This window comes from Trichomonas vaginalis, chromosome V (assembly GCF_026262505.1).
Source record: "Trichomonas vaginalis G3 chromosome V, whole genome shotgun sequence".
Classification (NCBI taxonomy): domain Eukaryota; phylum Parabasalia; order Trichomonadida; family Trichomonadidae; genus Trichomonas; species Trichomonas vaginalis.
This window is the reverse complement of record NC_067207.1, coordinates 26,021,992-26,048,103: the sequence shown is the minus strand read 5'-3', so window position 1 is coordinate 26,048,103 and position 26,112 is coordinate 26,021,992. Positions and strand designations below refer to the sequence as shown.

Below are 26,112 nucleotides of genomic sequence, written 5' to 3'. Positions count from 1 at the left end.
GCTTTCTTAAGAACGAAAAGTCAGGTAGGACATTATGCTGCAGATGGAACATATGTGCCAGCTGGTGGAACTTATATACCACCAAACCCTCCAAGAGAAGCACCTGCACAGGACTACCTAAACATTTACATCGTCACATGGACACAGACACAGGCATGCACAACAACCAGCACAACAACCACCTCCACAACCAGCACAACAACCAAACACAACAACCAGCACAGCAACCAACAGTTCAAACCCTGCACAACAACAACCACAAACAGAGCAAGGACATAAAGAAGTAGAGAACAAGGAAACCAAGAATTCTTAAAAATGCTTAAAGAAGAGTGTGGTTTCCCAGATAGTATTGACTTTAGTGACAGATAATAAAGAAGCTATTGGAAAGTTCAAGATGGAAATACTGACCCGAACCTATTTAGCTTTATGGCTCAGCACCAAAACGGATATAATCTCAAACCTGGAAAATACAAGCTCGCTAAGGGATATGATTTAATAGCATATCATCCAAATGACATGGATGAATTTACTCCGAGATATTTGATGTCAGAGCTAAATGACAATTCAACTTTCGTCATGAAGCGTAAAAAATAGAGAGGAACGAAAGAACAAAAGCTTATGAATGCGGATGACGTAGATAGGGAAATTGTTGAAAACGGTCTCGGAATATATGAAATGCCAGCAGATGAGGTACAAGAAACTCCACAGGAAGAAGTTCAGATACAACCAGACATGGAAGAAATAGTTCAGACAACAACACTAGAAGAGCCTGAAGGAAACGAACAAGTCACTCCTTTGGAAACTAACTTCACAGAACTAGATGAAGATTTGGAACAGCCGAAAAATCTTGACCCTCAACAAGTGTATGCGGAGAATATGGAATATTTCCAAGAGTCTAAAAAAATTCGGCTGACAAAGTAGAAAGAATATCGAAAAATGTTTGCCGACATACAAAAGACTCAACATCAGATGAAAATATTCAGCATAGAATGGAGTACTGAAAGAAAATGTACACAAATACAACAACCCTTTTTACTTACGAGCATTTAACGTTCAATCTTCGGATGAACTCGGTGAAAATAAAAGGTTAAATTTCAAGAAAACATATAGAAATGAAACATTGTTTAAAGTTCATTCAGAACCTAACCAAGATGGAAACAAACCTACTTTTTTTGTTTCTGCAGACGATGGAACTACAATGAGATGGGTCATAAAGCTAATCCGGATAGGTGGTTCATAAACTTACAACCTCAATTCCAGAAGTTGTAGACGCAATGGAAGTCAATGGTGAACGAGATATAGCTGGTATTTAAGCGCGGTTTAATGCATTGAAAGATATGAAAGATGCAGATATTTTGAACCAGTATGAAATGAACATGGCTGATGGAAATATAACACCTGACGTTCTAGAACATTTTATCTCAAAGAACTACACAGAACCATAGAGATGGTATATTTGGTGAAGAGTTTAGAAGAAAGTTAGGGAGAGCGAAGGAAGAGAACCTATTGTTACATGACCTTGCAAACGAAAGTTACAAAATGTCATAAAAACTTTACTTTGGCAGACAATGACCTGAGAAGGGATGAATATTTTAAGAAAACTCAATGGACAGTACCAAATGAAATGTTAGTATTGAAAAACATGTTCCTTGACAAAATAAAACCAACTACAGAAATAAACGACGCAAGACTGAAAGATTGGGTAAAGCTTTCCCATTCACAAAAGATATAGTTGGTAACATGGAAAGAAAAACCAGAAATGGCTACAAAAACATATATTTGGAAACGAGCTTATTCCATATGGACAAGCTCTGTTTGAAGAGCTTGAACCAGAACTCAGGAAAGAGTCATGCAAACAATACGCAAAGACTCAAATACAGACTATGACAAACTCTTTCATAGGATATAGGTTACCTGAGATGGGCGACCAGAGCCAAAAGGCAAAAAGGACATGGGAAATTTGCAACATACTAGATGAACATAATGCAAAGATGCAACAACTTCAAGCAGAGGGCAATGAAGGAAAAAGAAGAGTTAAACTCAGTCAGGAAGAAAGTAAAGCTTGGTCCACGTGGGTTCTATTATGACAATAAATCCAACTATTCTAATATTTTTACTCATATGAATGTACGCCGCTCAGAATATAACGCCAACAGTTTTGGATATGCCATAATGGAAATGTTTCCGAATGGTATAAACGAATGCGACAATGCCATTAGAAGGTCAGAAATAGTTCCTGGAACTTACGAATTACAACTGCTGTTTCTTATGGAAACGTAGGTGAGTTTGGAGAAGGTTCTTCAACAACAGTAGATATTGCTTGCGACAGGTTTTCATATAATTTCTATTGACAACTCTTTCTTATACGTGGAACAAGACATGAAATAAAACCTTCTGCCAAGTTGTCTGACAAGAAAGGTTGCAATGGAATTTTCTATGTCGGATACCAATATGCTCCAGAAGTTTTCATGGGATATAAGATATATTCTAACTCTGACTTAGTTCAAACAGTAACATGGGCAAACTATGAATGGTTCGCTTTGAGAAACTCAGTACAACCACAAGCTAGAGAACAAACAGACCAGTATGCAACATTGAGAAAATAAAGAAGACTTGACCCTAACGTTCCAGAGTTTATGTGACCTTTCTGGACAAACTGCAGCAGCAGTAACCAAAGTAAAAACTGAAACTTAGAGTTCCTTTGTCAATCTTTCCTCATCTTCAGGTTTTTAAGATACTTGCCAAACTGGGCAGGAAAAATTTTCTATCGAACTTACTCCAAGCAAAAATAACTTAGTCATTGCACCAACGCAAGACCATTCACTCTTACAGCTAACTGGTGGAACAAGTCATTGACTTTTGCAAAGACAAAGTTGACTTAGACTTTGGTTTCTCAAACCTCAACACTGAAGTAAACTATTATTTCAATGCTGCTGGAATGCTTGGGACCCAGTTAAGTTCACATGCGAAAAGTTTGAATGCAAGAGAAATAGAAAGCAGACTTGCAGTTATATGTTGGACCCAGATATTTCAAATGCTTTAGCTGCCAAATATATTGCAGTTTCCACTTATGTTCCCTATACACCAAATATCTGTCAAAGACTTTGCAGGTGAAGTTGGAAACCAAAGTGCTGACCCAGGTGCAAGAACAGATATTGCCTTTAACAACTGCAATGAAACATGCAGATACTATGTTTGTACTGTTCAGACGAACTATAAATGACTATTCTTGCTTCTACAACCCTGGTATTAAATATCATATAAACATAGATGGCAAATACTTATCCAAGAGAAGAATATTCTACAGTTGAGGATATGAGGTCATACAACTTGACATTAGATGCTATGAACTTTAACAACAACTTCACAACAACCATTAACCCTGAAATGCAAAGTTCTATTATGCCATATGTGAAAGTATGGACCCATACAGGAGCTCAAAAAACTCAATATACAAATGGAGACCGTTCAAACTTTTGGCTTGGCATTCCATTTGCTGACTCAGAAGACTTTATGGGTGGTATTTCAACTGTTGGTACAGTTCAAATACAATATACTGGTGACAGAGACGGTCCAGATGAATTGAAAGCAAAGAAGTTTACAAAACCAATAGCACTTTTCACGGAAGATGCTCTTTTGAAATTCGTTCGATGAAACCTGCTGGGGCTCCTCAGATTGGCAATAACGACAGCTTCCATCGAGCAGATTTTGGCAGCAGGTCAGTAAGTTGTTCTTGAACTGACTTCTCTCCGTCAAATATTGACAGTACGCCAGTTTTGACATAAAATTGTAAGATAAACTTACCTTTAGAAATATCTGTCAAGTTTTGAAGTTTATATATTTTTGTCTGCTTCAAGAACTTTCACCATTTCGGTTATACCAACTTTCTTTGCTTTATGAAAATATTTTAGGTTCAGCAAAGACTGCTATTCTATAACATTTCCATTGTTTGTATAAAGAACTATTCTGTCAATGTATTTGTAATTGTTTGTGTGTGTAAACTTTGTTTTGCTTCAATTCGAAGAGATACTCAAATACGTCCATCTTTTTATTCTAAGTAAAATGTCATTTCCGAAAAATAGAAGCGTAAGTGTTTCAAAAGGTTTAATGGCGGTGGCAGATGTGAAGTTAAATTCACCAACTCAAACAAACAGTCAAAGTGTTGTTGTCAATGTCAAAGAAAGAGATGTTGAAGTGGGGAAACCATACGAAGACCAAGATGGTATAACAATAGTTCCTGTAAAAGAACACCAACATACCTGAAGTTAGCAGAGACTTAAGTTCTGTTGCAGATATTCGAAACGACTACCAACAACTTAAAGACAAACTTAAAACTCAGGAGAAGATTTGTCAAGCTTTGGGTATAATGTTAAACTTGGTCGAACACAACCCTGTAAAAGTGAACTCATATGTCATTGCACCTCATGAAGTTTTGAAAGAACTATTGAAACTTTTGACAGAGGCAGACGATATAAACATCAAAGAAATAGAACCCGACATTAGTTGCTGTGGTGTTTCATACAATGTCATTGACAAGATATACGTTATGAAAGGAGGTGAAACGTTGAACTTAAAATATAGTTTCCCAGACGTCATAAAAATATTTGACGACCACAACATTTCATTAAAATTTACTTGCTAAGTAAATGGCAGAAGACATAGTGGTTTATACTATTACGACTAAAAACCCTGAGTCATATAATTCTATAACAACAAACTTACAAAGTCCTCAAGGACGATATTGTAAACTGACCTTAAACACGATGACGACTAAAGCCTGTTTTGCTCTTTTGACACCAGAAGATTTTATTGTTGTGAATGGTAAAAAATACTCTTTGAAGATACTTACTCAGATATACCACCAACAGGTTTTGTTGACTTATTTAATACTTTAAGGACGGATGTAACATGTGCTGCAACTAGAGCAGGTTTCATTATGTTTGGATGTCCGACCGAGTTTAGTATAAACGATATGAGCTATAATACAAAACTTATATCTGGTTTTTTACTACCAACAGTTTCCTATAACAGGAAAAGGTGTCATACAAGGAATGTCTGTTCCATTGACTTTAAGTACACCTATTTTATATATTGTTTCAAACTTAGGTTCAAAGTGCTATTCGAATGTCGACAGAAACTACTATGACCAAAAGATACTCATGCGTATAAACAACACTTTCTCTGCTGGTTTGCCTATTGTTCATTCGAATGCAGAGTTTTCAGCTTTAGTAAACTCAAACACTTTAGCAAACATAAACTTAACCTTAGTTGACGCAAACTTTGTTCCTGTAAAACTTTTATGTCCTATGTATTTGTCAATGACGGCAGAAAGTTTCGAATTGGAAGATGCAACTGGTGAAAGTATTGTACTACAAGAACAACTTCAACAACAAATAGCTCAAGAACAACAAATGCAACAAATGGAACAACAAAGTCAAGAATAAAAAAAATATTTTTTTATTTTTATAAAAAATGTACAGAATAGATGTTTCAGATTTTTATGACTTCCAAGCGTTCAGAAATATGTGTCCATTTAGAGACTATAACAAAGCAGTCGAGAATTTGAAACGTTTAGTCATTTATGTCGACTCTGCCCAGAATGTTATGTCATGAAAGAATGGGATGTTGTCTTTAACAAACCAAGAGCACAATAGTTTCAGAACAAGAATGTAGACAGAAACTTAAGAAAATAAAAGTCGTACAAGTTGGCATGAAGATGTTAGATGCTTGGGATATCTTATTGTCAAAGTTAGAAGATTTTTCAGTTCGTGGTATAAAGTTCTATACACCTTCTCCAAACTTCTATTCTATCTTCACTGGATATAAATACGAACAAGTAGAATGGAAAGAAAATGTTATAGAAGCTTGGTTAGACCATGTCAAAGAAATTATATGCAATGGAAACGAAAGAGTCTATGAGTATATCTTATGTTGGTTTGCAAACATCTTACAACATCCAAGTGCTAAAAATGAAACTGCTCTCATTATAATTGGAAAACAAGGAACTGGTAAGAACACTTTCTTTACAGATATTTTATGCAAACTGTTAGAGGGCTATTCGAATCCGAATATGACAAACTTAGAAAACATCTGCGGTAAATTTAACTCTTCAATAGAGAATATGAAACTTATAGTATGTAACGAACTTCAAAGTATAGATACAACACAAAGTTTTGAACTCAGATGCTTTGAAGAGTCTTATAACAGACAAAGTTGGAGTTGTTGAAAGAAAGTATAAGACCAAAGAGTTTGTGAAAATGTTGCAAACTTTCATTATGGTTTCAAACAATGCTGTTCCGATGAAGTTAGAAAGTTCTGACAGAAGATATGTAGTTGTCAGAACGTCAGATTCTCATATGCAAGATACAGAATATTTGACGACTTAGCAGAAACTTTGACACCTACTTTTACAACCACTTTTTCATATTTCATGACATTAGATATTTCAAAGTTCAATCCAAGACAAATTCCACATACCGAAGAAAGACAAACATTGTTAGAAGCAAACAAGAGTGTTATGAACTGTTTATAGATGAGACTAACTTTGAGTGTTTAGATGAAAGGTCATTGTACGATGAATATAAACAATATTGCCAAGAGTATGGTTATATGACAGCGTCTAAACGAACATTCTTGGCAAATGTCAAAAATCTTTAGATGTTCAGAACGGCGTATATACAAAGAAAAATTTTTCTGAGTAAATTTTAAAAAAATATTTTTTTTATCCGATAGAAAAGATGGCAAAATTCATCTCAGTAAACAAGTACATGACAGAAGTCAAAGAAGAACTAGACCCATTCGCTTATTTGAATGTTTACTTCTACCATTTTGAAAAGTCTACATTTGACAAAGTTTGGAACATCGAACCAGTTAAGTTTGCTATTGTGACTAAAAATGGTGCGAAATTTGAAGACTTAGACATAGAAGGTTTGTTAGCAGTCAAAGAAAATTTTGACAGAAGTTCTCAAAACTCGAAAGAAGGCAAAGCATACAAACTTGTTATACCTTATGAACCAAAGAAAGCAGACGACTATGAATATTATGAGTCTAAGATAGTTGAAGTTCAAGGTAAATTGGGTAAAAAGATTTTAGAGTCTAAACCAGTGTTTGCTCCTAAAGAGGAAGAGAACATTGACATTGACCCAGAAATGTTCTAAAAATAAAATTTTATTTTTACATGTCAAATTTCTTTTTCTCTGGTTCAGGTTCTTTCTTCTCTTCTTCTACTTTCTTTTCTTTCTTCTCTCTCTTCTTCTTCTTCTCTGGTGGAGTTATGTCAAACTTCTCAGAACCATATTTTGTAAAAGTCTTTGTCCTTTAATAGCTCTTCTATTCTGTTTTCTATTTCATCTTCAAGAACAGCGCATGTGTCTTCTTTGCATTCTAAGAACTTTTGTTGGACTTCAGCTTTCCAATCGGCGTCATCTCTGTCAACAAGTCTGTCATTGACAAATTTTAAGACTGCTCTGCTAATGTTTTATGGTTCTTGTCATATTCCAGAAACAGAACTTTAGAACAAATTCCCCTTTCTTGTTTACACTATGTAAGATTTTATGGTCTACAGATGTTTTGCTGTCGAAAAGTTTGTCTCGAATATAGATAGCGAAATCGCTAGACATTTTCAAAAAAGATAAAAATTTTAATTTTTCTAAAAATATGTTAGAAAAAAAGTTTGCTGACATTGACAAGAAATTTGAGAATGTTTTAAACAAGAACAAGAGGAAGTTAGAAAATGCTCAGATAAAGCCTATACATGACAAGTTCTTATTTGCTCAGAATGGTATAACAGGTCTAATCGCACCACCTGGGTCGGGTAAGACTTTCACTTATCTTAAAATGGCTGCACAACAACAAGAACTAGATGAGAAGAACCCATTCTATGAGTTAGTAGTCATTTGTAGTACTTCTGGTCAATTTGACCAAACCGTCAATTCGTTCAAAGATATTATAAAAAAGTCTAAGTTAGTATGTATAAAAAGACTCTGAGTTGTTAGATTGGATAAAGAAGTACCAAAGAAGAGTTTTGAAGTACAATGCTATAAATGAGTATGTCAAATTCGAAGTTTAAAGACCCAAATGAGGAAATGCAGAGAATATTAGAGAAGAAACACTTCAGAAACAAACAGAAAGAGATAGAATACATTTCGAAGAAATTGCAATCTTACGATTGGAAGACTTACCCTCACAGATGTCTTCTTATCTTAGATGACTTTGCTTCTCATCCTTTGTTAAAGAACAGAGAACAAGATATGTGTCGAATTCTTAAGAAGCTCAGACACTTTAACATCTCAGTTGTCATTTGTGTACAGACAGCAAAGAGTTTAAGTAAGGATGTTAAAAGAATACTTACTGATATCATACTTTTCCCTGGATTGTCCGAAGACGATTTCATGGAACTTATGAAAGAGTCCATGGCAGGTAAGTTTGACAGACATGAACTATGGGAGAAGTACAAAGTCATACAAGACCCTCATACTTCTTTCAGAATTCATATCTACGCGAACAAAGTTCAAATTGTAAAAAGTCAATAAAAATAAATGGTTCATTTACTCTGCTTGTTTGAAGTTGTCAAAATACTCTGTTATTTTTCACGATTTTCATGAGTTTTAGGCTAGACCGGTAAAAGTCGGTCTAGAGAAATTTCATGAAATTTGGTCATTTTTTTCAGCAAAAATATATTTTAGGGTAGAAGGGTATATCTACCCCGTTTTCTACCCTCATTTCTACCCCAGTTATTTTATAAACGTTTCACATGGTAAACGTTATTTTTTAAATTTTGTGAAAACTCAACGGTTTGACACAAGCCCTAAAATATATTTTACTCAGAATTTTACTCAGAATTCAATAAAAATATATTTTAGGGTAGAAGGGTATATCTACCCCGTTTTCTACCTCATTTCTACCCCAGTTATTTTATAAGCGTTTTACATGGTAAACATTGTGAATTCGTGAAATTCTAAACAGTTTCGTAGCTTCTATTTTCACGAAGGATATCGAATGTTTTCACAATGCCGAAAGTTTCTTTATATTTCTTCTTGACATCTGAAAGAAGGAAATCGTCAGCTGTTGGATAGTTTTTGTTTAGAAATGTCAACATGTCCATTTTATCTTCTGCTGGTTTCTCTGCCTCCCTCTTTAAGTCAGCATAGTCGTTTCGCATACGTTCTATCTCTTTGACGGAGTAGTTATATTTCCTCATTGCTGCTTTACATTTAGAACATTGTGGGTTCATTTTTGCGTTATATTCTGAAACCTTACTGCTAGTATGACTAAGGCGTCAATTGCTCTCTTTAACTCAAAAGTTGCGGGTTTTATCTGTTCATTCCATATCTTACCTCTTCTATCTTTATCTCTTATCTGCATACACATTTTGCAACTAACGAAACAAAGTTGTCGTAGGTCTTAAACTCCCCAGATTTGTATATGTCAGAGATGTTCTTATATACCATATCGCAATCTTTGTCCATGACTTTGTGGTTGCAATGAAATCCAAGAAACTCATAGTTAACCTTTCGTATGAACTTCTTTATTTCTACTGAGTCAGTTGCTTTGACTTCTATTTCATCGAATTCTGGAATAGTAAGCTTTTGTTGTTGGATTTCAGGCAATTTGGGTAAATGGTCAATAATATCCTGCATTTCATAAAGATACTGTTCATTTGTTTCATCTTTCGCACTACAGTCTAAATTACTTGTTAAAAGTTCCTGCTTTATCTTCTGGATTTCTGTTTCGAAAGTATATGAAGAAGGAATGAAGCTTTTCATCTCTACTAACATTGACGTAGGATTCATGACTAACGAGTTTGGTGCTGTTGTTGCTAACATGTTCTTACAATAAAAATAAAAAATATTTTTTTAAAAAAACCAACTTTATTTTTTATTTCGGGAAAACTCATGACAAATTCAAGAGGGTAGAAAAGAGGTTAGAAAAGAGGTTAGATATACCCTTCTACCCTAAAATATATTTTTGCTGAATTCAGCAACAAAGTTCAAATTGTAAAAAGTCAAGCTTGAAAAATGTAAGTGTTTAGTCTTAGTAAGATGGTAGCTTCTTAAAGCAAATACCATTGCTGAGTTTTATGTACGTGAAGAGAAGTACAATGAATTCAATTACGAGTACAATTGCAATGACAACTAAGGCAACTATTTTTGTCTTTTGCCAGCAAGGGTACTTCTTCTCTTCCAATGGTTCGGCAGAACTATACTCACTCATGAGAAATGCCAAAACGGTTTAATAGAAAAAGTGTCATTTTTTCATGTCCGAAGACTCGAAGGTGCAACACTTCCAAAATACCGACGAACTCAGAAGAGCAGCATGGCAGTATGTTCTTGACAACTTCTTTGAGTTCTCCAGGCACACCTTGGAAAATGCTGAAGAACTCCGACATAGAGAATTTGGAGAAATTGCACTCCAATACTACATTGACAAACAAAGGGTAAACAAAGGGTAAAATAAGACTAAAAACTTAACGTTTAAAAAGTGACATTTTTATGAGCTCCGAGTCACCGAGAAAACTTGGTCAGATGTTAGCAGCTTACTTCCCGAGGAGGATGGAAGCGTTACATACATAGGTTCAAAAACAACGAACCTGGAATTGCGTACCAAAATTCGCAATTACATGACCATGGAAGAGTACGAAAGGTTCTACAAGAGAAACCAGCTCTAAACAACTCAGAAAAGAAAGAATAAAAAGTTTAACTCGTAATTGTTTATTTTTTTACTTGTATGGGCAAGCTGCAAGAATGAAGTCGACTATCTCGGTCTTTGTCTTGACCAGTTGGACTGCTCTTGCGAGTACGTCTGTTTTGCGGTCTCCAGCTGGTGTCTGACCTTCGTAATTGCGCATGTTCTTGAGAGCTCCAACTGTAAATGGTTGTAGGATGAAGAGTCTCTCAGACTGCTTGAGGTAGTCGTCACGGTCACGAACCGAATCTGTGGTACGAGTCGAATTGGTCGACCTTAGGGAAGAGACTGAAAGCCTGTCGTCTTCCATAGGGGCTGTGGCATACTCTTTGCGTAAACGGTTCAGACCTTCTTCGAACTCTTGGTCTCTCTTGGATTGAGATTGGAATTGGAATTGGGGTGGAGGGTTTGACATGAACATCCAAGGGTTAGGGCAGTAAGGCATAGGCTGAGGAGGGTAGTTCGGGAAGCCTTGAGGAGGTATTTGGTAGTAATTTGGAAATTGGTAGTAATTCGGAGGTACTTGTTGGAACTGAGGTACTTGTTGGAACTGAGGTTGCTGAGGTGCAGGGGCTGGTGCTTTAGGTTCCTCTGGTTGGGATATGGGCTCGGTTGGTGGTACGTCGGACATTGTCTTGAAACAATAAAAGACTTGTCTTGAAACAATAAAAGACTTGTCTTGAAACAATAAAAGACTTGTCTTGAAAAAGTAAAAGACTTGTCTTGAAAAAGTAAAAGACTTGTCTTGAAAAAGTAAAAGACTTGTCTTGAAAAAGTAAAAGACTTGTCTTGAAAAAGTACGGGTATCGTCTGAAATCAAGACCACTGTTCTCAAATTTGAGAACTTTACACCAAAAAATTTCTTGAAAAATAACGGGTCTTGTCTTGAAAAAGTAAAAGACTTGTCTTGAAAAAGTAAAAGACTTGTCTTGAAAAAGTAAAAGACTCGTCTTGAAAAAGTAAAAGACTCGTCTTGAAAAAGTAAAAGACTCGTCTTGAAAAAGTAAAAGACTCGTCTTGAAACAATGACCGACATAGACCCAGCAGATGAGGCAATCTACCTTATAGAGATAAATGAGCTAGTTAGGAACTACCTGAGCCATCTGAAGTCAAACAAGACCATTGCAGGCTGGGTGTCTGGAAGAAGTGCGCTTAAAATTGAAATTGACACTGGAATTGTCCTGCAAATACCAGAAAACACTCCTTTCGACGACATAAAAGAGATGAAGAAAGAAGTCCTCTTGAAGTTCTTTGCCAAGCGTCCTTGGATACTACTTCCAAACAGAGAGAACCCAACTGTACGAATTGCCCAAATTCTCAGAGGACTCTTACACTTCTCGGGTCGGGCGTTCTTCATAAACACAGAGGGCGACATCGTACCTTTACAGTAAACATCTCATTTTAACTTCACTTTTTTATGTTTTTACTCACACTCGTACTCAACAGGTATGTGTACACATATGTCAACTGTGAACCTTGTATTGACCGGTCTTCCTGCAAATGCAAGTTCGGTCAATACACAATTTATGGTGGCAAGAAAGACAGTGGGGAATGTTATTCTGACATCTGTTGTTGCGCTCGAGAGAGAATTGAAATTCCAGACCCAACTCCAACACCAACACTCAAGTTGCCAAAGACTCATGTGAAGAAGAAGCCTTCTGGTAAGTTTCTTATAGCCATATACATGGCACGTTTAGAGTAAAAACATTTTTTTTCATTTTTTGAATGAAGCAAGTTAAATTCGTCCCACACCAATCTCAATGGACCGATGAAGAGTTTCAAGCCATGGTTGAAGGCGTTGAGAACGACATAGACGGCGAACTTGAAGGAGCTCAAATCACAATTGCAACCAAAATTGCAGAAGTCAAGGAACAGATAGCTCCACTTAAAGCTACCAAAGCTACTCTTGACCTCATGGATAGTTACCGTTTAGATGTCAAGAGTGGAATAAGACATTTAAAATTAAAACTTCTAAACTACGAAGCTATACTCCAAAAGTTAGCAGAAATGAGAAGACTTTACCAGAGCTACTTACATGTAAGGGACTTACCTTCAAGCAGTCCGACCAAAGATGAATTTTCTGACATTGTCCCAATTTTGTCCGAAAGTCAGCTCAGATGTTTTGAACTGCTCCCAACATATCCAGAATATGAACGTTTGCCTGAACTCTTCCGCAATCTCAAAAAACGTTTTTTGGTTCTCATGTTCGAAACTTTTATCGGAAGAGACAACAAACGTTCAGAAGAAGAACAAGATATTATTTTAAACTTGTTGTATGACTTAACCGTCATAACAAGCTTTTTGAAGTAAAACCGTCATTCTCAAACCACTTCATTTTTTCGATGTCCGAACAAGCACCGAAGCCGAACACAATGGCAGATGTCCTTTCAATGTTGCCAGACAAGCGCCCAGTTCAAATTCAAATTTTGAATTTGAAAGCTCATCTGACAAACACCGTTAAGACTCTCCAAAGTAGTCTTATGGAAGAGATGAAGGGACTTAAAGGTGAGTTCCTCATGAACCAAGCTTCCAATGAGAAAGTCCTGAATGATTTGACGGAAACCTTGCGCATTTACGCGAGAGAGAACCGAGACCTTGCCAGACTCATCTACCGTTTCTTCGAAGAGATAGATGCCATCTGGAAGGTACTCGGAAAGGACAGAACATGCAACACCGTAATTCGTGAGCACCAAATTGAAGAAGGAATTTTCGAGGAAGAAGAGGAACACGAAGAAGAAGAGGAAGAAGAAGAGAAACACGAAGAAAAGGAAGTTTGGGCAACCCTTGTTGCCGATGACAGTTATGAAATTTCCCAACCCTACCCATACAAAATCCGCAACAAGGAGACCGGCAAGGTTCTTACCCCAGTCCTCAACAACTTGGGACACTTGACCCTTACCCTTCGAAATTACGGTACAATTTCCATGGGAAGGCTTGTCGGTATGCAATGGGTTCCAAATCCAAACAAGAAGACGAAGGTCAGACACATTGACGGTGACAAGCTCAACAACCGTAAGGAGAACCTCGAGTGGTTCTAAGAGTAAAAAAATTTTATTTTAGGGGGAAACCCCGAGTAAATTTAGGTGTTTATTTAGTTAAGTAGCTTAAATTAATGAGAATTTGGACAAGTAGTTCCTGACCCCTGAATTGGACTCTTTCGTCATCCCAGTTGCCTAGGAGGTCGTCCCAGAGGAGTTGGTAGAATTGCCAATCCAAGGACGATTTGTCCTCCCAGGCATTGAGGATGTACTGCTCGTAGAGTTTCATGACCTCTGCCTTGCACCAGACACCCTCTCCCTTGGAACGTAAGGCTTCTTCGAAGTGCTCGAATGCGATTGGCTGCGTGACCATCTGAAATGACACTTTTTGTCCGTTTGGTCAATGTTTGTGTCTCGTGCCATAGTCGACGAAAATACAAACAAACAGGTTATATATGAGTTTGAGACCAAGAATGGTGTAACTCGACCTGTCCGATTCAAATTCGAATAAAAATTTTTTATTTCATGCAATGTTTAACTATTTCACCATCTTCTTTAACACCCCAGTACTTCCTTTTCGATATTACATGAACTTCGGTGAAAATTTTGTCCAATTTGAATTGACCCATCTTTTCACCGACCATGCCCATTTCAATGAGTTTGTTATAGCCTTCTTCGTTCGTCATGAGCGCATCGATGTTCTCATAGTATACCTTCACTTTGGATTTAACTTCCGAGAAGAATTTGTTGTAGTTGTCAAGGACTGCCTTTGCGAACTGAGGGTAAGACCAATGTTCGACAATAGGTTTTAATGTGGTTACTAAGCCACTTTGACCTTGAGTGAATTCGTACTTCAAAACAAAAGGAGAAAACCTTTCAACAAAGTTGTCGACCTTCTCATAATGTTTACTCTTCATCTCTTGAGGTTTCTTAATGGAATATCCCCATGTCGAATTCATAAGCAATTTGAGTGTCATTGCAAGTTTGGGGTTTGAAGCTTTCCTAATATCATACAGTTGTTGTATGACTTTTCCAACTGTATAGTTCCTTCCCGGGAACTCACCATCTTCGTTTGGAATTCCAGTTGGAATATATTGGACAAACCTCATGTACGCAGCGTTAAGGTCGACATAGTATATCTTTTCATATGAGTCAAACTTGTCGCAACCAATCGGTCCAGTTTGTGGAAATTCAAGCGAGTCTCTTATCTTCTGAGAAACTTCTCCTGTTATCTCATAAACATCGTCGAAGCAACCTGTTTCATATAAAACCTTCTGACCTAACTCAGATGCTCTCCAATACAATTTGACGTCAATTGGATGTCTCAATGGAAGTTTGTTTATAGCATCTTGAAGTTCTTGCAACCTCATTGGAAGTTCTTCTGGTTCAGGTTGGTATCCGAACAATCCAACTCCTTGTGGAATTGTGTACTTCTTTTGTACTAGAACTTTGTCTGGAACAACTTTTGGTCTTGCTAACAGTGAAAAGTTTGTTTCGTCTTTTGGTACAAAAGTTTCTGTAAGCTTGTCATCTGGAATTGGTTCCAACAAACCTTTCTCGAAAAGAATGTTTACAGCTCTGACAATGTTGCACTTGCCTTTTCCGAACAATGGGTTTGTAAGACTTTCGTTCAACATGAAGTGGTTGTGGACAATTACAATCTTCAACCATGGTAAGTCTTTGTCAACAACATAGTCGTCATGTGAAGAACCTTTAGCTGTAGGTATGTTGACTCGGATATTGACATTTGCCAACGGTGCAATTTTTGCCAATTGACCTCTGAGAATGTACCTTGTCTTCACACATGACTCAAGATACTTCATCTTCTCTTCTGTAACAAGACCAGAGTTCCTGAGACATGTAAGAATGCAAGGTTCATTGACAATTGTTTCAATTGAATTGTAAATTCCATACCTTGTCAAGTCAATGTCAGACTTATTTATGAACGGGAAGTATCCAGCATGTTGTCTGACTGCTTGAGGGTTAGGTTGGTACCATTCAAATTTTACACTTGCAATTCCTTCAATTGCATTCAAAATGTCTGAGTCGGAGTCAACCATTTGTTCTCTCTTTGTAGTCTTGAAAGCGTCAAGAAGTTGTGCGGCTGTTGTGACATTGCCATGTGCATAGTATATATGACCATCTAAATCTGTTATGGTTAGTCTGAGATTGTATCCTTTCTTATTTCCGTCTTGTATGGCAGCAAGTACACCCATGAAGCCTTCTTTGTTCTTTCCTTCGTCAAAGTTTACTGTAAAGGTTCGACCAGATGTAATTTGACTTCTAACTTCACGGTACTTTTCATATGCATATCTTGTTCTTTCCATGGGAGCATGTTTGTCTTCACCTTTTCCTTTTTTCCTTCTCAAAGGATACAATTGTTCGTCATGTTTCCAATAGAATCTGGCAAAGCCGTCGTGTCCTTCAACTTGCGGTTCAGAAACATCGAAAGGCATGTCCATAAGACGTTCTTCTTCTAACCTCTCTAGTCTGTTTGGATAATTTGCGCGTGCTGTTTCCAATTCCATTTCGTAGCGAAGACCAGACAATTTGTCATAGACTTTTATGGGTCTTCCCTTCCTATATTTAAAATTCTTCGAAACTTTCCAACCATATCTTTCTAACTCTGCTTTTATTCTAGCAGATTTTCTATCCATTCTATATGGGGGCATTTTTATAAAAATAAAAAAATATTTTTTTCTTTACTTTACATAACCACCTGCTGCCATAAGTCTTTGACGCCAACCCATACCAGCTAATGAAGGTTGACTTGGTTTAGTTTGGAAACTAAACTTTGGTTTTGGTTTATCTTCAGTTTTTGGTTTTTCTTCTTCTATCGGTTTTTCGTCACTTTTCGGTTCCTCTGACTTTACCCCACCTGCAGGAACAGTTGTGTCGTCAACATCTTCATAAATATCATATGCTATTTGTTTTTGTTTTCCTTTCAACTTTTTGTGTTTGTTGTAAAGTTTAGAATATTTCGACTCTAAGTCAATGAGATGTTCTATAATGAACTGTTGGTCAGTGAAGTAAACTTTTCCATCTGTTGTCTCGAAAGCTCCTTCAGACTTCAATATTTTATTTGTGAGAGTCTGTTTCTTTTTTGAGATACTAGCCGTTCCATTTCTATGAAAAGTGACTTTATAGTTAGGGTTTGTATTTCCAGACCTGGCACTTTCTATTATTGAATTTTTCTCTTCATCTGTAAGTTCTTTGACAGGTTTTGACAATGGTTCTGAACTTTTTGTTTGTGGTGTCAAATCTACCGTTTCAACTTCTTCGGTCATTTCATCTCAGTAAAAAATTTTAGTTTGGTTTGTTTTCAACTGGTTGTTTAGGTTTTTTAAGTCGGTCTAAAACTTCCTGAGGTATAGGAAGAACTTGACAAACACGTGGTGGTGTAACTGCTGGAAGCCGACAAATCCATCTTGAGCCCATTTGTCTCAATGCTGTATTGTTCATTTCATCTCAGTAAAAAATTTTACATTCCCCACGTTTGAGGCGGTTGAGGTTGGTTGTTGTTTACCCACTGTTGTGCATGGTTATATCCTCTGTTAAAGAATCTTTCACCTTGGTCCATGTAGTGTCCTGCTTGGTTATAGTAGTCATTTGCTTTGTTATAGTAGTTTCCTGCTTGTCTTCCTACATTGTCCATCCATCCTTGAACTTTTCCTCTTGTTTCAGGATTTGGAATAAGATTTGCTGCATCTCGTGCTACCTCCCAACCTTTCTGTACAGTTTGTATAATAGGTTGTGCTTTCTCTTTCAGTATACCTAATGTACTCAAAATCTTCCTTCCAATTCCAAATGCACCTCTGGCTAGTGTTCCCACTGCGGGCAAAAATCTAGATGCGACTCCTGCTAATGCGCCAAATAAACCCATTTCTTATAGGATAAAAATGACGAATCCAAACAAGGACCCGTATGTTTCTAAAGCAACAAAGAAAGCACTCATGGTAAAAATCTTTAGTTCAACACCAAATGCTTGGTTTATGGATATCATGGAAAACATTCCGAGATATAGAGAAGATGGACCACCATACTGGCTAATATTTGTCGGTCAAAACACAAGATACTGTGAAGCCATACCATTACAGTCCAAAAATATTTTAGATGTGAAAACTGCTTTGACAATATTCGTTGACAAATACCATCCAACAAAACTGACATCTGACTGTGAAAGTTCTTTCAAATCAGATGATATTAAAAACTATCTGCGTTCAAAAAATGTAAACCAATATTTCATTGTCGACCAAAACCATTCTGCTCTTGGTGTCATTGACGGTTGTATAAAAATGTTAAGAGACTTAAACCAACCACAAGGTGGTGAAGCAAATGAAATGTCATATGACGACAAATATAGACACTTCTCCATGGCAAAGATGAGACAAGTTTTAAATATTTACAATAGCCGTAAACAAAAAGGTTTGGGAAACCACTCCCCCGAAGAAATGAAAAACAACCCTGACTTAGAGAAAGACTATATATTTAATAATTTAGTCAAAAGAGACAAACAAGAAAGAATGCCGGGCTTCAAACTTCAGAAAGGTGACAAAGTAAAAATAGAAATACCTAAACGCGACCCATATGAAAATACTATTGACTATGACAACAATGGGAACTCGACAGGTACTCACATTCGTGTTCGTAAAAATAGAAGAAAGTATACAAGAGAATATTATGAAGTTTTAGGCAAACATGGCAAAATGTACAGACTGCAAGCAGAAGATAAAACTACTATTGTCAGACCTCGTTTCAAACTTGTCAAAGTTCAAGGTGGTATACTTTCAAAGACAGTTCCTAACAAATATAAGACAACTCCTGACGAATATGCTAAAGAAGTTGAAAATGACGACTAAGCAATTCTATACCATGCGTAAACTGTCATGTAAGGTGGCATGTAGTCTTTACTCTGTCCCGTTGTTTGCGTATACCCTGAAACGCGATGTGTATGGTTTCCTTCTCCCTGTGTGCTACCCCAGAAACAATTTATAGCAAACTGAACGTTGTCTTTAACATCATATCCTTTACCTTTTTTCATTGCTGACCAATCCCAAAATCTATGCTTATGCCAACCTGCTTGAGATGTACTTAAATCTACGTAGTGACTATGCGCAGGTAAGTTTTCACCTGAAATCGTTTTACTTCCACCTGTTTCCTTTGAAGAGTTTGCACAATACAAAAACCTGTCGACTATTTGAGTCCAAGTTCCAAAACCAAGTACTACTTCTGGTCTGGTAGAGTTCATTGACGTGTAAATAGAACCTATAGGATATAATGTTTGAAGTATTTCTGTCTTTAATGTTTGAAGCTCTGTTTTGTCAGCTTTCTTATATAACTTTTCTTCAAGTTCATTTACGTCAGAGATGCTATGTCTATGATATTTTTGTGCGTATGTTCCTTCTGTCCATGTGAAAATATACTCTTTTGTTGCATCTACATATCCAGCTATCCATGTCGAGTCTGCTTTTGTATTCCTTAACTCTGTAACACCTTTCTCAAGCTCTTTCAACTGTTGTCCATCTTCCATTAAACCTCTGGTATGACTTGAAACCGTTTGTGCCAACATATCTACAGTTTCTTTGTCGGCTTTAAGGTCTAAACATCCTGAAACCCATCCTGTATCAGCTTTCGTTTTTAAAATCTTTGTTGTCCGTTCATTATACCATTCAACCCTTTCTTTAATTTCATTGTCTTTTTCATTCACATATTCCTTATCTGCCTTCTTCACTAACGCACTAGCCATACGTGCTAACTCATCGTCAACATACTCTTTGTCAGCTTTGTTGCCAACATCTGCTTTCAAAAGAAGTTCATCTATAGGTTTCTCGTTTAAAGTTCCTTTTGTTGGATTTACACAGACAGTATGGTTCTTGTTGTCTTGAAATAGAAACTCGTCTGTCATTGGGTTTATCGTCAGTTTTAAGTTTCCTTCTTTCAATGACTCAGATATCTTAGAATAGTTTGAAAAGTTTGTTGTGTTCTTATTTAGAGCTTGCAAAATGAGTTGTCGGTTGTGTTGTATTTCTCTCATAGACGCTGTTTCATTTGACATTTTTATTCTAGATAAAATATGCTTTCAATAGAAAAAGAAAATTCAAGAGTTGCTACAACTAAACCATTAGATGAACTTTTTACGAATGTCGGTCAAAAGTTTGAGACAGAGACCGTAAAGCATGAAGGCTATCGTTTTGACTACCCACTAAGATGGTTAAGAGACCCATCCGTCACAAAAGCTGTTGGCTTTCGTAGAATGAAGTTCATTTCAGAAGCCATACATGGTTTCCCATTTACGGTCGCTTTTGAAGTTCGATACTATAACAAAGAAAAACGTACGTATGAGAAATTTGAACAGGGAAAACTTTTACAAGTGAATTTGCTTGTAAACTTAGAAACAACTCTTCAAGCTTTTCAAGAAAAAATAAACGATATCTATCTCGAATATGCAAAACAGTACAACATTGACGAAGGAGAGTACCATCTCGATATTATATATGACAGGAAAAATGCAACTGTTAAAATCAATAGAATAGAAGACCTTGGAGAAGACGTTTATATTTCTACAAAATATAACAACTTGGCATGGTATAGATTTTTGAGGATGTTAAATCAGCCTGCAGAATATCCAGTACACCCGAACTTTTATGAAGTCGAAAACCCTAATGGAACATATGAAAATGTTTTCGACTCAGATGCTATTATAGTTCATGCTTCATTTTCTGGTGCACAAAACTCTTTTTTATGCTTGGCAAATGACTTTTACGAAAAACCTACAAAGCTATATGAACCACCGAGTGGAAGTATTTCGGATTTTCAAGTATGGTTTACTACAGATGGAAGAAAGAGAATAATTCCATTATACCACGCGTTTTACTTAGAACTTAGTTTCATATACAACTACTATCGAACGGTAAAAATATGATTTTTTAATACGGTTGAGGTGTTGGATTTGGTTGCCAACTAGACTGTGGTGCAGGTTCAGGCTGTTGTATAACAGGAGCTTGTTCTTCTGGTTCAGGGTCTTTAGGTATAATACCAACGAACTGACATACTCTTTTGCCAATATTTTTGACTCCGTTCCATACTCCCCTTCCTACGGTTTTTATTCCATTCCATATACCTCTTCCAACATTTCGAAAGAAGTTTCCAATACTACTGAAGAAACCCATTTTACTATATGTAAAATCTAATGTCCACCTAGTCTCTTACGTTTCCTTCTGAGTTCCATAGCATTCTTTAACTGGAGCTCATACATTCTATTTCTCCTCTGGTAGAAAACATACTCTGGGTCAACTCCTGTGTTCGCGTCATCTGCATAGAGTTGTTTATATCCCACTTCGGGGTTTGTATAAAACTCTTTCCATCTCATATTTGCATACCATGGTAAGCCTAACGCAGCGTCATTTGACATGGCAGTTTGCATTTGTACATCTGTTGGCACTTGACCATAGTTTGCCATTGCAGTTTGTATTCTAACTTCATTTGGAATATTCTCTGGGTTTGGTTGTCCAGGTTGCTGTGCATTCGCTAAGTTCTGTGCGTCCATTTAATATTAGATAAAAATATCTCTTACGAGTACATATGCTGAACATTTGCTGGTATTGGTTCATCTTCATATTCTCTATATCTTTCTGCCACGTCAAATAAGTAAATGACACAATGGAAAAAACCTAAAACAAGTAGTCCTATTTCAAACCACATTTACTTACCAATAAAATTTCTTTGTTATGACACTTTCTCCGGTTTATAGGACCTCTCTCATATTCTATCTTGTCATATCTAAACTCATAGTCATGTATGTCCTCTAACCATCTCATAACGGTTTCCAAACCACTTTTATCGGATGTAAAGTAAAAGCATGGACAGTTATGTAAAACGTCTAAAGTTTCTAAAGAGTCTCTCAAAGTCCAGTCTACTTGGTATTGAAAATCCCATGTGTTATAGAACGGCGGGTCCACTATAAAGAAAACATTTTCCTTGTCTTTATATTTTTCATACAACTCTGTCCAATGACATCTCACAAACTCTATACCCTCAATATATTTTTCTATGTCCTCTTTGAAAACATTTGTATAGTTAAGATATAAAACTTTTGACATAAGTGTTTCAATGTCATGAACTCTTATAGCACCACTATATAATAGTCTAGCAGATATACTATCCCAGTCAATATACTCTGCCTTTTTCAAAACCTCTCTGACAGTATTTTTCTTATCTAATGGTATACGTTCCATCTTACCTATAGGTATCTTTTCTTTCAACTCACTCAATATTTTATTTGTGTCTGGTATATGTTTGAGACGGTTCATATAGTTGTCGAAGTCATTGCATATAATCTTTGAGTCAGGAAATATTGTATGGCACAAATGAGATATATAGAAACTTCCACCGAACAAGTCTACAAATGTTAGACCATTCGGTAGTTTCTTAAGTTCTCTCAATAGAATATCTTTACATCTACTCTTATTTCCAAAGAAGGGTAACGGTGGTTTTGTGAAATTCATTTTATATTTAATAAAAATGTTTTTTTCCTGAAAAGTGACAGAAAAGTGACGGGGGGCTAGAGGGCACGAAGTGCCTGGAAGCCCCACTACCTTTTTTTTTTTTTTTTTTTTTATGTGACAAAATTTTTTATTTTCAATTGACGAAGTTTTGATTATACTCATCCTGCAAATTTTTGATATCATTTATCTCATTTTTATTACAAGGTAATAATTGACGAACATAAAAATGGTTTATCGGTTAGCAAAGAAATGCAATGCTTTTTGAGAATCGGCCAATCTCACTTCAATAACATCGCAGTGTACATCTATCGATGTGTAATATTTATTCCGGTGTAAAACCAGTATAGCAAATTTCATCTTCAAAAATTAATATTGGCAAAGCCGGATCATACTCTCTATTTTGAAATTTGAGTGTATATATGTTATAAAATAGAAATATATGAAATTCCTTGAATAATAATTTTACGATCAAAAATTATGATATTAATATTGTCCAAGTATGTATTAATGTTAATTGACTATTCAAGTTTTAAAAATACTAATAGATTTATTCTCACTTGATAAAATATAATAGATTAATTTTTCTTTTGCATTAAGAAACGTCTTGTTAACCAATTCCTTACAGGAATATCATATATCTTCCATGTGAAATATGCATTAGCAAAGCAATATACTAGAACTCCTAAATTAAGTGCGAGATGATTATTCAATGGTGCTTTTCTATGAGTCCAAACCCATCCCATCTGCATATACATTACAGGATAATGAGTGATATATAATGGATAAGAGAAATCTCCCAAGAAAGTGCAGATTTTGCTTATCATTCCTTCATGATTATTTTGAGAACTTCCAACACCTAACATAATAATTATTGGGAAGAAGATCAAGATAGTTATTGCACTATAGACGCCATCAGCAATATTATTTGTTTTACCAAGATATGGTATGCAGAATAAGACAGTTAACATCAAACTGCACACAACAAAACCATGCTTAACTTTCAATTTCAATCCAGTTCTATAAAGCACTAATCCGCAAATGAATGGATAGAGCAATCTTGCCATTGCAATATAGATCTGCTCTCCTGTTATCATCCAGCCACCAATGACTGTGTACTTTGCTTCATTCCTGTCATCAGTGAGTGCTTTGAAAACGTTCAAATTCAAAGTAATATCTAAAATAAAGAAAGCAGATGGAACTAATAATGCCATCAAAGCCCATTTCGGAAGGAATCTAAAGAAGAAAGCATAGATAATATTTGCTAAGTACTCATAGGTCAATGACCAGCATGGGCCATCAAACGGATTTGTTTCTCCCCAGCCGCGCAAATCCAATGAAACTGGGCACGGAATCATAAATAAACACATCAAAAACGCCAACCAAAATTTCCATGCAGGGGTTGTTCCTATCATTGGGAAACCATCATTGCCGAAGAAAATGAGGCAAAATCCAATGCATGTTCCCATAATAACCATGGGATGAAGTCTAACTAATCTTCTCTTGAAGAATCCCCAAATTGTCATCCTATCCCAGCGGTCGTCATATGCATAGCCAATAACGAACCCTGATAATATATAGAAGAAATCAACTGCCAGATATCCATGATTGATGATCTGATCTACTGGACTTGTATTATAAGTCTCTAGTGTGTGGAATAAAACCACAAGAATAGCTGCAACTCCTCTGAGGCCATCTAATATCTCATATCTAGGTTTGGATGCTAAGTATGTAGTTCCATTCAATGGAGTTGGATCAACACTCATTTTATCCGACCAAACTGTTTTGATTGAAAATTATTTCTGACATATTCAAAGTGAACGAAAACATGCTTATATCATTTGGAATACACATGGTACTCATAGAAACTTCATTTAAAATGGAATTTTACTTAAACTCCTACTGTGGGGATATGAAATGATCAACAAAATGTACCTGATTGATACTATTAGGATGAATGCATAAATTATCTATCTAATAATATGATTTAATGGTATTTATATAATAAAATTAGCTAGAAATTGCAAATTTTAGTGAAATTAAATTTACGTTAATACTTATTTTCTTAGATAGTTTATCAGAAAAGTATCATCAATGGGTATTTGATTTTTAATTAAGATTCATGCAGATGATCAATTGTAAAATATCAAGATATTTGCTAATGATGAAAATAAGAAAAAAGATATCATGATTTAGTAATAATAGCTTTATAAAGTAATATTGAATGCCTCAATCTTCTTCATTTCTTCATATGCGGTGGCATCAATCTTTTGAGGTGTAATGCTAACATAACCATGGCCAATAGCCCATTTGTCTGTATCTTCGGCATCTGGTTCGTAATTAACGAAATGTCCTGTTGCCCAATAATATTTGTATCCTAATGGATGAGTTCTTTCTTCATATTCACGATCCCAAACACCCCTTCCTTGTCTGCAGACTTTGATGCCTTTGTACTCATTAGTGTTAGGGAAGTTAACATTTAAACAAGTTCCTTCTGATAAGCCTTCTTCTAAAACTTTTTGCGCAATTTTGCGAATTATCGGAACAGTTGCTGAAAAATCTGCGTTCCATGATGGATTGTCAAGTGAAAAGCCAATTGATGGGACACCTTTCATGCAACCCTCTAGAACAACACCCATTGTACCAGAATAATGAATGTTTATCGATACATTTTCACCATGATTAACACCACTAATGATTAATTTTGGTTTTCTTGGTACAACAGTTTCTAAACCTAACTTAATGCAGTCAACAGGCATGCCATTGCATTTGTAGATTGTGACATTATCTTCTTTTCTAACTAACTTTGTTGTTAATGGTACATGTCTTGTGATTGCTCCAGCAACTCCTGATCTTGGTCCATCAGGAGCTAAAACTCTTATATACGAAAAAAAGAGATCTGACATTGTGTCAGATCTCAGTAAAAGTGACATTTACATGTCAAAAAAATAGAATGAGTTTAAGTAATTAAAATTGAGGGTGAGAGTAGTATTGTATGAAATAATATCTCTCACCCTCAATTCATCCTATGGCGCCGAAAAAATTTTGGTGAAATGCGACACATTTCACCAAAATTTCTCGGCGCCATATAGAGAACTAGAGCTGTGAGTACTGATACTATCCATGTACCTCGCAGGCTCTAGTTCCAAGCCAAAATGGCTAAAAATTGCCCGCAAATTGTTCACATTGCGGGCAATTTTTAGCCATTTTGGCTGGGAATTGGAGGGTGAGAGTAGTATGTATGAAATAATATCTCTCACCCTCCAATTCATCCTATGGCGCCGAAAAAATTTTTGTGTGAAATGCGACCACATTTCACCAAAATTTCTCGGCGCCATATAGAGAACTAGAGCCTGTGAGGTACTGATACTATCCATGTACTCGCAGCTCTATTCCAAGCCAAAATGGCTAAAAATTGCCCGCAATTGTTCACATTGCGGCAATTTTTAGCCATTTTGGCTGGGAATTGGAGGTGAGAGTAGTATTGTATAAATAATATCTCTCACCCTCAATTCATCTATGGCGCCGAAAAAATTTTGGTGAAATGCGACCACATTTCACCAAAATTTCTCGGCGCCATATAGAGAACTAGAGCCTGTGAGGTACTGATACTATCCATGTACCTCGCAGGCTCTAGTTCCAAGCCAAAATGGCTAAAATTGCCCCGCAATTGTTCACATTGCGGGCAATTTTTAGCCATTTTGGCTGGAATTGGAGGGTGAGTAGTATGTATGAAATAATATCTCTCACCCTCCAATTCATCCTATGGCGCCGAAAAAATTTTGGTGAAATGCGACACATTTCACCAAAATTTCTCGGCGCCATATAGAGACTAGAGCCTGTGAGGTACTGATACTATCCATGTACCTCGCAGGCTCTAGTTCCAAGCCAAAATGGCTAAAATTGCCCGCAATTGTTCACATTGCGGGCAATTTTTAGCCATTTTGGCT

The 26,112-nt window shown here is 36.3% G+C and overlaps 16 protein-coding genes and 2 pseudogenes across 18 annotated transcripts, besides 3 other annotated features; 7 read left to right on the top strand and 11 right to left on the bottom strand.

The window, feature by feature from the left end:
* Nucleotides 1–2,180: 2,180 nt before the first annotated feature.
* Nucleotides 2,181–9,822: a mobile genetic element.
* Nucleotides 4,647–5,444, top strand: TVAGG3_0404390 (annotated as a pseudogene). The gene has a single exon. A coding segment is annotated over exon 1 (798 nt).
* Nucleotides 6,738–7,157, top strand: TVAGG3_0404380 (protein of unknown function, DUF4108 family; the record flags this gene model as incomplete). The annotated part of the gene is made up of 1 exon (XM_051232860.1): nucleotides 6,738–7,157. One exon carries the CDS (start codon nucleotides 6,738–6,740, stop codon nucleotides 7,155–7,157), a length of 420 nt encoding a protein of 139 aa, XP_051102590.1.
* TVAGG3_0404370 (protein of unknown function, DUF4106 family) lies at nucleotides 8,085–8,531 on the top strand (the record flags this gene model as incomplete). The annotated part of the gene is made up of 1 exon (XM_051232859.1): nucleotides 8,085–8,531. The coding sequence occupies one exon, from the start codon at nucleotides 8,085–8,087 to the stop codon at nucleotides 8,529–8,531; it is 447 nt and encodes a 148-aa protein (XP_051102589.1).
* On the bottom strand, nucleotides 8,914–9,232 carry TVAGG3_0404360 (annotated as a pseudogene). The gene has a single exon. A coding segment is annotated over exon 1 (319 nt).
* Nucleotides 9,823–10,717: 895 nt separating the features above from the next.
* Nucleotides 10,718–11,314, bottom strand: TVAGG3_0404340 (uncharacterized protein; the record flags this gene model as incomplete). The annotated part of the gene is made up of 1 exon (XM_051232858.1): nucleotides 10,718–11,314. One exon carries the CDS (start codon nucleotides 11,312–11,314, stop codon nucleotides 10,718–10,720), a length of 597 nt encoding a protein of 198 aa, XP_051102588.1.
* A 786-nt stretch (nucleotides 11,315–12,100) lies between these two features.
* Nucleotides 12,101–12,385, top strand: TVAGG3_0404330 (uncharacterized protein; the record flags this gene model as incomplete). The annotated part of the gene is made up of 1 exon (XM_051232857.1): nucleotides 12,101–12,385. One exon carries the CDS (start codon nucleotides 12,101–12,103, stop codon nucleotides 12,383–12,385), a length of 285 nt encoding a protein of 94 aa, XP_051102587.1.
* Nucleotides 12,386–12,408: 23 nt separating this feature from the next.
* TVAGG3_0404320 (uncharacterized protein) lies at nucleotides 12,409–12,720 on the top strand (the record flags this gene model as incomplete). The annotated part of the gene is made up of 1 exon (XM_001294537.2): nucleotides 12,409–12,720. A coding segment is annotated over one exon (312 nt), but the record flags the coding sequence as incomplete, so codon positions are not given.
* Nucleotides 12,721–13,199: 479 nt separating this feature from the next.
* On the top strand, nucleotides 13,200–13,721 carry TVAGG3_0404310 (MazG nucleotide pyrophosphohydrolase domain-containing protein; the record flags this gene model as incomplete). The annotated part of the gene is made up of 1 exon (XM_001290168.2): nucleotides 13,200–13,721. The coding sequence occupies one exon, from the start codon at nucleotides 13,200–13,202 to the stop codon at nucleotides 13,719–13,721; it is 522 nt and encodes a 173-aa protein (XP_001290169.2).
* A 49-nt stretch (nucleotides 13,722–13,770) lies between these two features.
* On the bottom strand, nucleotides 13,771–14,034 carry TVAGG3_0404300 (uncharacterized protein; the record flags this gene model as incomplete). Its single annotated transcript, XM_051232856.1, has 1 exon — nucleotides 13,771–14,034. One exon carries the CDS (start codon nucleotides 14,032–14,034, stop codon nucleotides 13,771–13,773), a length of 264 nt encoding a protein of 87 aa, XP_051102586.1.
* A 139-nt stretch (nucleotides 14,035–14,173) lies between these two features.
* Nucleotides 14,174–19,464: a mobile genetic element.
* On the bottom strand, nucleotides 14,180–15,031 carry TVAGG3_0404290 (DNA/RNA polymerases family; the record flags this gene model as incomplete). The annotated part of the gene is made up of 1 exon (XM_051232855.1): nucleotides 14,180–15,031. The coding sequence occupies one exon, from the start codon at nucleotides 15,029–15,031 to the stop codon at nucleotides 14,180–14,182; it is 852 nt and encodes a 283-aa protein (XP_051102585.1).
* TVAGG3_0404280 (uncharacterized protein) lies at nucleotides 15,300–16,333 on the bottom strand (the record flags this gene model as incomplete). The annotated part of the gene is made up of 1 exon (XM_051232854.1): nucleotides 15,300–16,333. A coding segment is annotated over one exon (1,034 nt), but the record flags the coding sequence as incomplete, so codon positions are not given.
* TVAGG3_0404270 (phage tail repeat-like family) lies at nucleotides 16,364–16,948 on the bottom strand (the record flags this gene model as incomplete). The annotated part of the gene is made up of 1 exon (XM_051232853.1): nucleotides 16,364–16,948. The coding sequence occupies one exon, from the start codon at nucleotides 16,946–16,948 to the stop codon at nucleotides 16,364–16,366; it is 585 nt and encodes a 194-aa protein (XP_051102583.1).
* On the bottom strand, nucleotides 16,968–17,123 carry TVAGG3_0404260 (uncharacterized protein; the record flags this gene model as incomplete). Its single annotated transcript, XM_051232852.1, has 1 exon — nucleotides 16,968–17,123. The coding sequence occupies one exon, from the start codon at nucleotides 17,121–17,123 to the stop codon at nucleotides 16,968–16,970; it is 156 nt and encodes a 51-aa protein (XP_051102582.1).
* On the bottom strand, nucleotides 17,143–17,544 carry TVAGG3_0404250 (uncharacterized protein; the record flags this gene model as incomplete). Its single annotated transcript, XM_051232851.1, has 1 exon — nucleotides 17,143–17,544. The coding sequence occupies one exon, from the start codon at nucleotides 17,542–17,544 to the stop codon at nucleotides 17,143–17,145; it is 402 nt and encodes a 133-aa protein (XP_051102581.1).
* A 270-nt stretch (nucleotides 19,465–19,734) lies between the features above and the next one.
* Nucleotides 19,735–20,583, top strand: TVAGG3_0404230 (uncharacterized protein; the record flags this gene model as incomplete). The annotated part of the gene is made up of 1 exon (XM_001316192.1): nucleotides 19,735–20,583. One exon carries the CDS (start codon nucleotides 19,735–19,737, stop codon nucleotides 20,581–20,583), a length of 849 nt encoding a protein of 282 aa, XP_001316227.1.
* A 4-nt stretch (nucleotides 20,584–20,587) lies between these two features.
* TVAGG3_0404220 (serine threonine-protein phosphatase family) lies at nucleotides 20,588–20,830 on the bottom strand (the record flags this gene model as incomplete). Its single annotated transcript, XM_001316191.1, has 1 exon — nucleotides 20,588–20,830. The coding sequence occupies one exon, from the start codon at nucleotides 20,828–20,830 to the stop codon at nucleotides 20,588–20,590; it is 243 nt and encodes an 80-aa protein (XP_001316226.1).
* Nucleotides 20,831–21,346: 516 nt separating this feature from the next.
* TVAGG3_0404210 (phage tail repeat-like family) lies at nucleotides 21,347–22,165 on the bottom strand (the record flags this gene model as incomplete). The annotated part of the gene is made up of 1 exon (XM_051232850.1): nucleotides 21,347–22,165. One exon carries the CDS (start codon nucleotides 22,163–22,165, stop codon nucleotides 21,347–21,349), a length of 819 nt encoding a protein of 272 aa, XP_051102580.1.
* A 575-nt stretch (nucleotides 22,166–22,740) lies between these two features.
* Nucleotides 22,741–23,928, bottom strand: TVAGG3_0404200 (acetyltransferase family; the record flags this gene model as incomplete). The annotated part of the gene is made up of 1 exon (XM_001316189.1): nucleotides 22,741–23,928. The coding sequence occupies one exon, from the start codon at nucleotides 23,926–23,928 to the stop codon at nucleotides 22,741–22,743; it is 1,188 nt and encodes a 395-aa protein (XP_001316224.1).
* Nucleotides 23,929–25,693: 1,765 nt separating this feature from the next.
* Nucleotides 25,694–25,802: a mobile genetic element.
* Between the last annotated feature and the right edge of the window lie 310 nt (nucleotides 25,803–26,112).